We start from the raw sequence: 13,748 nt of genomic DNA on the forward strand, positions 1-13,748 counted from the left end.
ACTGAGTGTTTTGAGAATCATTTATAGTGAATGATAACAAATAAGACCATGGGAAAACAGAGGAGAAAATAGGGGGTGTGGGCAGGAAATACAACTGTGGGTAACTGACAGATTTCAGAGAAGGATATGAGGAAATGTGTTCGAGAAAGGATGCAAAAAACAACTCTAACAGCTACAGCAGGAGACAAATGAGGTTAAAATGACTCAAACAGGAAAGGAGCATCCAGCAGTTTGTGATGTCAGCTTAAGTTCAAAGAGGAGCTAGAAAACCATGAGGGCAATGCTACATAGCCTCAGTGGGATGCAGGAAGGTGGTCAATGGAGATGACTGAGAATGCAGAAGACTCATTGTCACCTTCCATATGCTCAGGACTAGAGAGCAAGAGCTCTGGAGGTTGAAGGAGAAGCCGCTACTGGACTAAAGAGGACGTTAAAGCCTGCACAGAGTTAGAGCCTAGGATATGGTGTGAACCTCTATGGGAAGGGAATAGCTTTTTAGATATCAGGTTGTCCCTGGAAATATTTTCTTAGGAAAACAATTTTCTAGGCCTGAGTCACTTCTTGGAGTAAATCAGTCGCCTCCTGTGCCAGGAATGACCATACAACTCATGGAAACCAGGGTAAAGCCATTGACAGCTGGTCCAAGCTACACAAGTGGAAATAAGTTGGTCAGTCTGCCCCATGAATGCTCTGTATATGCTGGCAATACCCCTGCTGCTTGTTCCAGGCATTAAACTTGTTTGAATTTTCATTATGCTTTTTTTTTATTAATCAGTTAGTTTTAGTCCCTGTTTACAAGAGAGTGAGAACAAGGGGAGCACAACGTGCCAGGGAGGGATGCGAGGAAGGATGCTACAACTTTCTTTGTGTGAACATGATTAGGGCTGACCCTAATTAACACTGTCCCTCCCTTTCCCGGCAGCATTCATCTGGGCATCTCAGAAACTCACCTCGCTTCACACTTTCTTCCCTGTTAGGTCAGGAGACTCCCCCTTTCCTGGTGACAGAGCTGAGACAAGGAGAAGTGAAATTCTTTGTTTGAGACCACTTTCTGATTCGGTTGTGGGTCTGGGCTTAGAGTCAAGAAGTCCTGGCTTCCTCTCCATCCAGTATCGCCCCCATCCAGGCATAAAACCACTGGGGAGGAAGGCAGAACAAGCAGCCACTGTGGGAGCTGACTGCACAGGCATGGAAAGAAAGGGATATGTGTCATAGCCAAAAGCACCATTTTGTCACCATATGGATCTATGATGCATCCGCATCTTGAAGAGTACATTCTGGTTCCCTTCCCATCCCAAAAGACAGCACAACTTGTCACAGTAAAGGATGGACAAGGGCAGGCAGCTGCTCCTATGCAAGTTACTACATGGATGAAGTAGCAAGTTACTACATACACTAGGGAATTTTATGGATGAAAAGAGACCACTGGGGAGAAAGGTATGACAGAGGTCTACAAAAGCAGGAAGAGTGGAAAAGCTAATGCATGGAAGAGCAGAGAATGATTGTTCATTGTTACTAAAAGCCAAGAAGTAGAAGTAAAATGAAATACCATGTTTGGGGGGAAAAAAAAGGAAAGGTGGGGGTGTGTATATCATTTAAAAAATAAAAATAAAAAATTCACACAGATTAATGGAAAACAAATCCTTTAGGGATTGTTAAACCCTCCAAAGCATGTCTGGCCCCAGGAAATAATACCCAGGTCACAATTAGCTAGAAAACAGGGGACCGTGTCTGGCAACGTTACTCACCTTGATCTCATCCTCCTGTTCTAAGCCTCTGCTACAAACCTGTGTCAATACCGGGCAAGAGAGCCCTTTGACAAGGCACAACAGAGACACTCATGTGTCTGCAGGTGAGCAATTAGCTGCTCCTCCACCTGCCTGATTAAACTGCTCCTAAAGAAAGCTTACCTGGCTGCCATTGGCCACTTACAGTATGAAGTAAACCTTAAAATGACATTCATGACTGCTGTGTGCCCATTGTGTCACTCCTACAGACATGTTCTTAATCTTTGAACTCTGTTTCATATGGGCATATCCTATTTTTGGGTTCTAACACTAGATATTTGCATCAGCTTCTTCCAGAGGACACCTACCTGTGAGATGCCCGATACTGGCTATGGCCAGGGAAAGGTCACCAGACTGAGCAGAGCACTTGGATCCTCCAGTGAGGAAGTCCTTACCCTGCATCTATTGCACAGCAGGGATTGGTTTTTTTTTCCCTTGGCAGATGGGATAAGGTCCCCAGTTTGTTTTACTAGTTTGAGTCCTTCCAAGTGAAGAAAGGAGACTGGGGGGAGCTGGGTTGCACGGCATCAATGGAGGGAGAAGGATCTGCTCATGGAATGCAGGTGGCTCCAAACTCTCTTTTTTTTTTTCTTTTTTTTTTTTCCCCTTTTTTCACAAGAAAGAGCATTCCCCATGGCTACACACACAGACATCAGATTTAAAAATAGCCAAGTTCCACCTCGACTGTGGGGGAGTGAAAGACAGAAGACAGATGCATTGGCTGCCAGCTAGACTTGACATCCACTTTTTCTTCCCTCGCCCTGGCAGCCAGGAGTTGCGCACACACGTGCGCAGGTGAGGTCAGCGGCGGCACAGCACGCCGCGCCTGCCTCCCCTGCTGCACCCCAGCCACGCGTGTTTGGGAGCCGCATGAGCCCACTCACCCCATGTGGGATGCCAGACCTACACCAATACCACTCTTTGCCCTGCTTTGCCCACAGACTCCTCACTGTCCATCCATGTGTGCGACTGTTAGCGCAGCGCAAAGGCTGCCGTTCCCGTCTCTGCTTCGGGAGTGTTTTGTTCTCCGCGCAGCCGCTGTCCACAGCACCCAGCTCGGTAACGAATGTGTGTGCATGTGCGTGACCGGCTGTATTTGCAGACCCCCAGCACACATCAATTCAAGGTGATCAGCTGATTTTCAAGGAGCCAGGCCTTGGTCTCGCTACCTTCCCCCCTCCCTCACCTCGGGCAGCAGGAGGTTCCTCCTCCCTTTCCTAACTGGCTGTAATCCACCCGGTATTTATGCTTTCAACCAAATGCATTCATTGAAAACATAAGGCACTACTGCCCACATACTCAACACTACTCTTCATGTACTCATCAGCAGTAGAAGCCACAGTAATACAGCCAGCCTGGCTTATTTATTTGCAAACATGTTTGAAAGCATCTCTCCATGCATTCACTTACATTGCGTGGCTCACAGATAACTCCTTTGCCACAGGAAATTATGGATGCTGAAAGTTCACATAAATTCAAAAACCAACTTGACAAACTCATAGAGGAAAAGTTCATCCAGTGCGTTAAGCTGCAATTAACCAGATATCAGGAGAATACTCCAGGGAAATATCACTGTAGGTTTATGTTACTCTCACAGGTTCCCCAGGCACCCTCTTTCGGTACTGCTGAAAGCAAAATACCTTTGGTCTAACCCGCTGTGGCCATTCTTGGACTCATATGTGTTTTCTGCAATTTTAGTATGATGTGATTTCTAATACTCCTGTCCCAGGAGCATCCAGCCTGCATTAGAATCTTATAGACCCATTGGAAAGCTATATATATATATATATATATCTCATATATATATTTCTTATTCTAGATGCAGAGCTTGGCAAGCTAAGCATCTAATTTCTGGGCTAGGATGATGGACTGGAAGAATGGGAAATATCCCAGACTACAGCCACTTTAAAAGGAAAGCAGTGTTAGTCACTTCTGCATCATGACAAGCCATTCAAACCTGTTCAGTTTAAGAGCACGGAGTTGATATGGCCACTGCTAATGAATACTGGATTAGGACGGACAGACAGACATCTGGGTTTACTCGGGTTTACTCGGGCATGTCTCCTCTTCCAGCTGGAAATGTTTGCCCAGGTGGAATTTTCCCATTTGTCCAAAATTCCCGGATATCTGACTGGAGTGGCAGCAATAGCTGTAGCTAGGGTAGGCTCCACATGACTGGGAAGTCCAAGCTAATAGCTGGTGCACACATACACATGCACCTGTTTACAAGATCCCTACCTAAACCTGATAGTGCAATACCAGAGAATGCTTAAACTGGGGGACCAAGATAAAACAAAATCCCACAGCTGGATGCGGAGGGGCTGCGTGTTCACTTTCTGTACTGGCGTTTTCAACAGTGAGGTGAAGTGGCTGGTGGAGCAACTTGCCAAAGACCATGGGGAATCCTCTACCACCAACAAAGTTTTGATGAAGCACAACTATCGTTTCTAAAAAACATGTTCTCATTCACACAGGGAACTAATAGGGAAGCCCTGTGGCCTTCAACCCACAGAGAGGTGCTTACAGTGGTCCCTTCTGCCTATAAAGTTCCGCATCATCCTCCACCTCCCAAGTCACCCTACCCTCAAGGCAGCGGTGAATATTAACTAACACTGCAAGGGTGGTGTTTGGAGATATCAAAACAAAATGTCAGTGAAGGGTCCTGAAGGTGGCACCCACCTCTTTACAGCAGTAGCTAGAGCTTGATATTCATATCACGTCTCGTCTAGGCGAAGGAAAAGACTGGAACCAAAACAGAAACCAAGGGGCATGAGCCAAAGGCTGCAACTAGGTAAAAAGAATCAGGATTTTGTCCAAACCCATAGGTTAAAATTAACTAGCCTGGAGACTACTGGCTTAAATGTGGCAGCCCAGAGCTGTCCCAGGGACAGTCACACTCGCGCTTGTGAAGGAGCAGCTGAGAGGCCTGGCCTGTCCAGCAAACACTCACAGACCTCAGCCAGGGTGGCCTTGGGTCCAGAACTGGTAGCCCTGGTCCCTGTGTTCGTGGCCCAGAAGGGAAAGTACTTTTTTCACCTTCCCTGGTTGCAGGCTGCAGCATCAAAGTTCCCAACCCATTCTTAAAGCCACCTCAATCCCAGGGCCTGGAGAAAGCAAACATGACCAGTGGAAAACCAGAAAATGCCACCCAAACGTCCGAGGAAGCCACGAGCGGAGGCACTGAGCTATATCCAGCACAGATTTTTCAAAAGGACAAGGATTTTCATGGCTCAGTGTTCTAATTTGTTTGACCGTTTATTTCCAAGGAACACATCCAAGAGTGACAAGCTCCATTTATTTCAATGGGCAGCATATGCCAGCAACGTGAATGGCGTATGCTATAAAAGAGAATGGATGTTCTCGAGCATCCCGGAAAGCTGTCCTTTCTACAGATAGAGGACATGTCAGTAATGGAAGTTCAGCTCTGCTCTGACAAGCAGCGCCATAAAAGTGGAGTTGGGGGTTCCCGTGTTTGATGTCTCCCCACGGCAGCCCTGTGAAATTTGCTCAGGCTGCAAGTGAAAAGCGATTTTCCTAATACCTGGCCCAGCGCTGGAGAGTCCAGCTGGGTCCTTTCATTCTGCTTTGCCAGGCCAGAAGGACATCTCCTCGGGCAAACGGCTACTCCAGGGTGTTAGTGCTGCACCCCTGCAGATTTTTAGTGGGTGTGTGCCAAGCCAGGCTACCCTCACGAGTCGCTTTACCTTCAAGTGGTTGTGTGACACGAATCTGAGATGTCCACAAGAGCAACTGCCCCTTTTCCATAAAACACCGTCACTCGGCAGTGGTGTTTTCAGTCTCATCTCTTCCAACTACACCCTGAAGACAATCCTCTTCAGAGTCCTGCCTTTCCGAAGCCCGATCCTACTGGCCCCTGAAAAATCCTGAGTTGTGAGTATCTGTCAAGGATTCAGCGCTGCCTTTCACTTCACATCGTTCTGTGGCCTGTGACGCTTTGCTCACAGCAGTGTGCAGCTTTTGTACCATCAATGAAATAACCAATATCAGTTCCATGTTGGGTCTTATCCAGTGGGCAATTCTGGATCATTGGGTTTTGTTGGCTTGTCAGCAAGCCCTGGCAGTGAAACGAGAGTGATTTTCCTCTTGCTTTTCAGTGAGATGGTCCTTACAAAAGGTGGGCTGTGGGGTTTTTGATTCTGAATCTTTCTCTGGCCACCTTTCGTTCTCATTAAACTTAGGAGGTTTCTGGGAAGGTAATGGGAGTTGTGAAAGCTGCAATGCCACCCACAAGAGATCGGCTCCACTTCTCCTATGCCTCCAGCACCGGGGAGCAACATCTCGAGCCAGATAGAAGAATACATGTTCGAGGCTCCCTTACAGCCCTCCAGCATGGCAAAATTTAATCACAAATTCTTGTCCCAAGATGTTTGTCTGCTTGTGCTTCAAGATTCGCTATCATGGATTTAGTCTGCAGTAAGGCCACGGCAATACAATGCCCCTGAACATCCACTGTACAAACTGGAGACCCTTGTTATGCCTCAGTTTTTCCTATTCACGTTCCCCTTGTCAGGTGCAGATCAGAGTCTCTGGTTTTGCCTGTTAAGGAGAAGCCAAGCAAATGCTCCTCATAGCTTTGAAGTCAACTTTGACAGCATTTGGGAATTTCAGCTAGTCTTGATGCAGTTGAGGTACTTGCTTAATGAAGAGACCAACCATAGGCTTACACTGGCTGTGACTGTACTTGGGTATACAAGTCAGAAGGTGGCCTTGCATCTATGCAGCTTCCATTGGGATCATACACAGGTCTCCACTCACATCAGGCTACCTTCTAACAAAGAAGATACAGAGAACTGGAGGAAGAGCTTTAGTCATCCTCCTGTCCCAAAATGTGACTGGTTTAGTTTCCATCAACTTTTTGCCCCAGAATTTCTCATAATTTCTGGTCACCCCCATGCCTGGGTCAGTCAGCCCCAGAAATGTTGAGCTCTGTAAACTAGACTCTTTCTCCAAGTGTGAGCAGTGGGAGGCAGGAGAGCTCTCTGCTGAGAGAATTTGACCCTGCCTCTGGGCTTTGTGGCTTTGTCTGCTCAGAGAAGAGTTAGACTGTCAGTTCCAGCATTTCTGAATGGCTTCTTAGGGCTAAAGATACAGCAGCTACACCCTGACTCTTGCGGCTGATGTGAGGAGATTGGTGATCTACCCAGCAGGGCTGTTTGGGTAGACGCTGCAGGCCTGGCATGCCCAGGGCAGGGTGAGAACCTCTAGATTTAACACATTTGGGAGCAGAGCAGCGGGGTAATTGGATCACGGTGGCAGTAAACAGCGCTTTTTGAGGTGTCAGAAATATCTACTCATTACTGAAGGGCATTGAGAAGCAGGTAGGTATCTTCCTGGAAATCAAAAATAAAAAGCAAGCCATGTGATGACAGCATCTGCAGCAGAGAGCTGGGTGGCTTGCATGAATTAGCAGCTCGCTGCCTGCTATCTGTGCCAGTCTTAGCCATCTACTTGTTCCATCACCTGCAGATTCCTTGAAGAGTGCTGCAAGCCAAAGCTTCCAGCCCTGAGCCACAGACATGTAAGATCTGGAGAAGGTCTCCTTCACAGCTTGCTCCTTGAAAGTGTGGGACAGTGGTCATTTGGTGGAATGAAACCTTGGGTCTTGTGACATGGAGCAGAGTGACCTTGAACTGCTCAGATCCTGATCTCCAAAGAGCACCTGTGAAGGTTAACCTAGAGCTGAACTGAATGGAAATGAGCCACAGCCTCAGCAATTTGCAGCTGAACCTTCCTCACAGGATAGCTGAGATTTACTGATAATCTTCCCTTCACAGTGGCAAAGGGCTCCACTGAGTCCCTGTGCCTAGGAGCTCTAACACAACTCCCGGCACCAACGTAACCCCCCTTTCCATGAGAAGCAGGTACCTCACAGCAACGCCTCATCACTCTCCCCAAACTCAGAAGAAGGCTTTCTGCCTACCTAGGGAGCCCCTTGCAGGACTGGCAGGGGTGGGCTGGGGGTACATACGTTTCAGACCCTCCCAGACAGAGGCTGCACTGCATATGTACGCTCTACCTTCGCTGGTGGGTCTTTGACAGGCATGTCCCATGGGCTGGCAGTGGCTATCCACGAAGCTGGTATGTGGAGTCAGAGGAGCGCAACAAGTGACAGTCTCCTGCTGCCTTGAAGACCTGATGTGGGCAGGGAAAGGGAGAGAAATTTCCACGTTTCCCTAGAAAAAAAAAGTCCACGAGTATCCTCTTGTAGGCATCTCTTTTGCTAGTAGGCTGGGTGACATGCAAGGACATTGTATTCTTCACCAAAGCATCTATTACTGTCCAAAAAATTACAAAACCCAAAGTTATTCAGGCATCCTACTCATTCTTGTTAAAGTCCTGTAAATTGTATCGAAAGCAGAACCTCTCCCCATTCAGAAATCTCCTGGCCCCTTGCATATGTTCCTGGGTGAACTGCAGGGACCCCTTCAAGTGTCTTCCTGCCACCTCACCCCCACCCATCCTACTGATGGGACCTGAGAGGAGAAAGAGCTCTGGAAAGGCCAAGCACCCACCGAGCCTGCTGGTGAGCAGCAGAACCAGCCCTGCTCTGTGCTGGAGACCACTACCTCACCCAACCCTCCCACTGCCCCTTTTGGGGTGCGGGGGGGGGGGGCTCCAGAGGGAGGCTGCCAGCACAGGCTCCTGGCAGAGCAAAGTCCTCAGGGAGGATGATGTTACACTGAGAAAAGAGGCCACGGTCCCCATCTGATGGGATCTGCAGGCGGGGAGATGGGGAAAGGAGGATCAAAATGGAGAAGGGGCTGCCAGCTTGGGGATGGGGATGAGGGAGGGCCGGGACAAGGTGGCAGCAAGAAGAGTCACCCTGGTCACAGACATCCCCTGGCTCCAGTGTGAAGGAGCCTGATTCCATCCAGCCTTTCCCAAGCAGAAACGCCACAGACCCGTGGCCGGCTCCCTCGGCTCATTGTCTGTGTGCCGGAGCGGGGAGGAGGGGGCAGAGGGACCGGCGCGGGGGGGGGGGAGCCTCCCCCCCCCACTCCCCTCGGCTCCAGCAGGGCTGTGCCTGCCGTTCACCCGGGTTGGGGGTGGGTGGGAAATGGGGCAGGGGGACCTCAAAAATAAATGCACTAGAAAAACAGTCTTGATTATTCTCCACACGCTCGGCGTACATGATGCAAATTGATGTTTAAAGCTTATTTATTAGCTTGCATGGGAAATGCCAGTGGTGTTTTTCTAGATCAGTGGGTATTCAATATTTTTTTGGGGGGGCGGGGGGGGGGGGAGGACACGACACGAACGGCGGCGGTGGGAGCGAGTGTGGCTAGAGACTGTATATCCAGAGGCTAGGGTTTATATCATGGGCTGCTTTCGACTGTTATAATTTGTGGCACAGATTCAGCGAGAATCTGATCTGCTGAAAATATTTGGGCTGTGAAAACTCCCACACTGTGACAGATGTCAAGTCCAATTAAGTGACTCGTGTCCAGGTTTCTGTCCAATAGGCTTTCCCATTAAATATCAATTTAAGAGGGGAAAAAAATGCCGTCCCCTTTTCTCCCAGCCTTTATCTCTTCCGACCATCTCCAGGCTAAACCCTTCGGTACCAGGAGCGGATCCGCACGCATCTCCGCTCTGCCTGCCTGTCTCGCCCCTGCCACCTTCTGCACCCCTCCTTGGCTTCTTTGCCACTCCGGGAGGGGTGGGAGGAGGAACTGCACTTTCTTTTTGTGCGTGCGAGCGTACCTTTTCCTGCACCGACGTTATCCCTCGCAGCCGCTCCGCACCCGCGCCGAGATTCCCGTTTATTTTGGTTTGGGGTATTTTTTTTTTTTGTTTTGTTTTGTTTTTGTTTTTCTTTCCAGCGCTCGCATTTGTTTCTTTACCCTAACTCGAGAGATGCAGGAGGAGTTAGGAGGCTCGGGGACCGATGGGGGTTCCGTTTATTCTTTTTTTCCCCCCCTTCGCCGGCTCTTGAAGCACCAGAAGAAAAACTAAACCAAAACATTTTTTATTTTTCCGACGGCGTCTCCCCTTCCCGCCCCTCTCCGCCGGACCCGGGAATTAACAAAACCGCGCCTTACACCCCCAAAAAAGAGAATTAACAGAGAAGAAAGGAGGGAGCGACGCATTGTTACCCCGGCCCGCGGCGTGCCTGCGCGCCGGGCCGCGGCGGAACAAAGCCGGCAGCGTCGCGCCCGGGCTCCGCGCAGCGCGCAGCCGGCGCCGGGTTCCGCGCCCCGGGCTCCGCGCCCGGCCCGGCCCGGCCCGGGGGCGGCGGAGGGCTGCGGGGGCGGGCGGCGGCTCCGCGGGCCGCCGCGGGGAAGGAGAGAGGCCGAGGGGGCGGGGGAGAGGGAATAATCCCGGCTGGTGCTATCGCCGCATCCCTTTTGTTATTTATCGCGATCGGGGAAGAAGAGGAGGAAGAAGAGAGGGGGGAGACGGCACTTTCCAGCGCAATTTCCCCCCACCCACACCCCCCCAAAAAAAAAAAAACCCTCAACCAAACCAACAACCCAACAACCAACAACCGAGTCGGAGCAGCGGCCGGGGCACCGCAGCCCGCTGCCCCGAATTAACGGGCGGAGGCAGACTTGGATGGGGGACACGCTTTTCCTCTCCCCCCTGATGCACCGTAAGTAAGTTAAGTTGTTATTTATACTCCGCAAACAAACACGGCGATAACATCTCCCGTCTCTGGAGCGCTGGAGGCCGCGGCGAGGGATGAGAGCTGCCTTTCCCCATCCGAGCAGGACACTTTTACGCTCGTAATTCATTTGATTTTTTATTTTTTTGGGCTTGGGTTTCGGTTTTTTTTGTTTGTTTTTGTTTTAATTTTTCCATGCTCCGCTCCCGGAGGGTCATTTGAACTGTAAAGGAATCGCCGAGGGGGCGAGGGGACCTGGAGAGAGAGGCTGTCCGAAGGACTCCGCCGAGGTAAGCAGCCTTAACAATATATCCCTTCCCCAGGTAGCGCGGGTATGGGCTTACCGAGGAGAAAAGAGCAGGGGGGGAGGGAAATAAAAAAGAAAAAGAAAGAAAGAAAGAAAAAGCTCCTTTCCGGCTCGGCTCGCCAAAACCTACTGTCAGGATAATCCCAAAGGGAAGAGAGAATTCGCCACGCACCGTAGAGAAACCTTTTAAGCAACTTTCTCCGGGAACCACCTCTGTAATTGCCCGCTTTCCTCCTCCTTCCACCGCCCTGCAAAGCCGCCCTCTGCCAGCGCGCTCTCGCCTAAGCCTCCTCGCCCGGATCTCAGCCGAAAGCTGATTTTCAACCTTTCCTGTAATTTTTTTTTTTAAATTAAATTATTTTATTCTTATTTTTCCTCTTCCCCTCCACCCCCCAGACATCGCTGATACTTGGCGTGAACTCCGGCCGGGTTTATCCCCTTCCCCTCGCCTCGCGGGCCCGATTAGCGACCCTGATTAAAAAGAGCAGGAGGGAGCGTTCCCGATGGCCCCGGCGAGCGGCGGCCCTTTCCCAGGGAAGGGAGCTCTCTCTCCTCCGCATCCCCGGGCCTTCCCCCCGCGGCGCGCCGGGGAGCACCGGGCCCCGGCCCTCGGCGGAGCCCCGCCGTCCCGCCACGCGTGGGGGGAGCCTTGGCCCTAGCCCCACCGGGGAAGCAGTCGTCCTGCCCCTCGTTTCTATTGTTATAATAATATTGTTATTATTGATCCTACTATTATTGGTTAAAATTGATTTATTCCCCCTCTTTTCCCCCCGACCGGACCCGAGGCGCGAGGGGGACTTTGCCTGGAAACTTTAGGTGGAAACACTTGGCGGTCTGAATTCGGGGGAAAGGGAGGACGTGGTGCTCCCTCCTCCCTCAGGCTGGCTCCCCACCTCGCCCGACACCCCAGCTGTACACGCACACATTTGTGTCCAAGGTTATTCACTACTCGCCTGATGTATTGTTTTATTACATGCCGGCATGTCCACGGGCGCGCTCGGGTTTGTATTGCTGTCTACATGACAGATGGTGCTCTGTGAGGCCGCAAGAAGATACGATTCAATTTTCTTTTGAAAGACACGTCCGTATTTATCGCGTTTATTTATTTATTTATTTGTTTGGCCTTTCCCCCACCACCCCACCCCTCCACCACCCCACCACCCCCCCCCCCCTTTTTCGCGCAGGGAAGGGAGTCGAGGGAAAATTTAAAGGAACGGGAAAGTTCGGCCGCTGCTTTGGCGTTGTGTTTGGCTTTTTGGAATCCCACACGCAAAAAAACGGAGACGGTCCAAACATCCCCGTTTGATCGCCGGCAAATCGGTGTCCGCACAATTAGCAGCGGGAAAGGGAAAAGGAAAAAAAAAAAAAAATAAAAAGGAAAAAAGAAGGAGGGCAGATAAAAAAGCGGGGGGAGAGCCCAGCAGATCCATCAGATCCCGTAGTTTTGACTGGGGAAATAAATTTCCCCGTTGGCCTTGTTATGTTTGGGGAGCCTTGAAGCTGTGTGTTTAGAAGCACCGTTGTCTGTAGTAGCCTGCATCCCATAAAGCGTTACTAAAAGAGAAATGGGTAACGATTGGCAGGGGAGGAAAGACGATGTTAAAATTGGGGGAAATAAAAATCGACCTAACGTGGAGCCACTGGATATTAGCTTGTTTGGAAAAAAGAAATGAATCGTTTATTGCTTGCAGGGCCTGTCCCTGCTCCCAGGCAAGCGTGGGGGATGACGGAAGGAAGCATGTTCCGTTGTAGCGGCCGTCAAACGCTAGAAGCGGGATGGTAAATGACCGGGCATCAATTATTCCCGGCATTGCCCTCATTAGTGCTCCCCGAAGGAGCGGCCATCCGCCCGCCCCGCACGCTGCCGGCCCGGCTCTCCCGCCGAGCCGGCCGGGCGGAGCGGGGCTGCGGCGGACACCGGCGACGGGGGCAGGGCTCAGGGCCCGAGATGTCGCTGCCCGTGTCCCTGCTCACTGCCTCGCCCCTGCACACACACGCACACCCCCCACGCACACCCCCTCCCCTCCCCCGGTGCCGTCGGTGGCGGGGCCGGGGCGCTGACTCGCTCTCTCTGCTTCTCTGTCCCGGGAAGGCTCCTCCGCCCCCTCCAAGATGATGCTTAGCCCGGACCAAGCTGCCGACTCCGACCACCCCTCCTCGGCGCCCTCCGACCCGGAGTCCCTGGGCGGCGCGGACGCCCAGGCGCTCAGCTGCTGCGTCTCCGACCCGGAGCCCGCCGAAGGAGGAGGAGGCGGCGGCGGTGGCGGCGGCGGCGGCGGCGGCGGGGAGGGCCGGGGCGGCGGCGGTGGAGGGGAGGGCCGGGGCGGGGGCCGGCCCGGGCTGCACCCGCCGCCGCTGAGCCGGGAGGAGAAGCGACGGCGGCGACGCGCCACGGCCAAATACCGCTCGGCCCACGCCACGCGTGAGCGGATCCGCGTGGAGGCCTTCAACCTGGCCTTCGCCGAGCTGCGCAAGCTGCTGCCCACCCTGCCCCCCGACAAGAAGCTCTCCAAGATCGAGATCCTGCGCCTCGCCATCTGCTACATCTCCTATCTCAACCACGTCCTGGACGTGTAGCGCCCGGCCGCCCCGGCGGACACCCCACCCCCTTCCTCCCCGGCCGCCCCGGGACTCCCCACACACACCCTCCTCCCCCCCGCCCCCGGCCGCCGCCGCAGCCCCCCGCGGCCCCGGGTCCGTCCGCGAAGGCGGCGTCGGGCAGCGCCTTCCCCGGGGCGGGCAGGGCGGGGGGGGGGGTCCCTCCGCAGCCTGTCCTCTCCCCTCGGGGCTTCTCCCGTACGCACGGTCGCGGCGGGGCCGGCGGGGAGCCCGTTTTCCGACAAGCAGTGTAAAACCGGATTGTTTCTTCAGGCTGTCAAGTGCCCCTTTATATATATCCAAAAACATCTACTTGTGACCTTAAACGTGTGACCCATGGGTGCAGTTAAAAATAACTATTTTTTATTTATGGTAGAAGGAGTTGACAATTTATTTTTTTCAAGACTTTATTTTTCAGAGTGGTGGCAAT

The 13,748-nt window shown here is 52.0% G+C and overlaps 1 protein-coding gene across 1 annotated transcript; it reads left to right on the forward strand.

Moving 5' to 3' along the window:
- Positions 1-12,832: 12,832 nt before the first annotated feature.
- Positions 12,833-13,297, forward strand: NHLH2 (nescient helix-loop-helix 2; the record flags this gene model as incomplete). Its single annotated transcript, XM_084279379.1, has 1 exon — positions 12,833-13,297. One exon carries the CDS (start codon positions 12,833-12,835, stop codon positions 13,295-13,297), a length of 465 nt encoding a protein of 154 aa, XP_084135505.1.
- Between the last annotated feature and the right edge of the window lie 451 nt (positions 13,298-13,748).

The sequence above is a fragment of the Gallinula chloropus genome (assembly GCF_964237585.1).
Source record: "Gallinula chloropus genome assembly, chromosome: 1".
NCBI lineage: Eukaryota > Metazoa > Chordata > Aves > Gruiformes > Rallidae > Gallinula > Gallinula chloropus.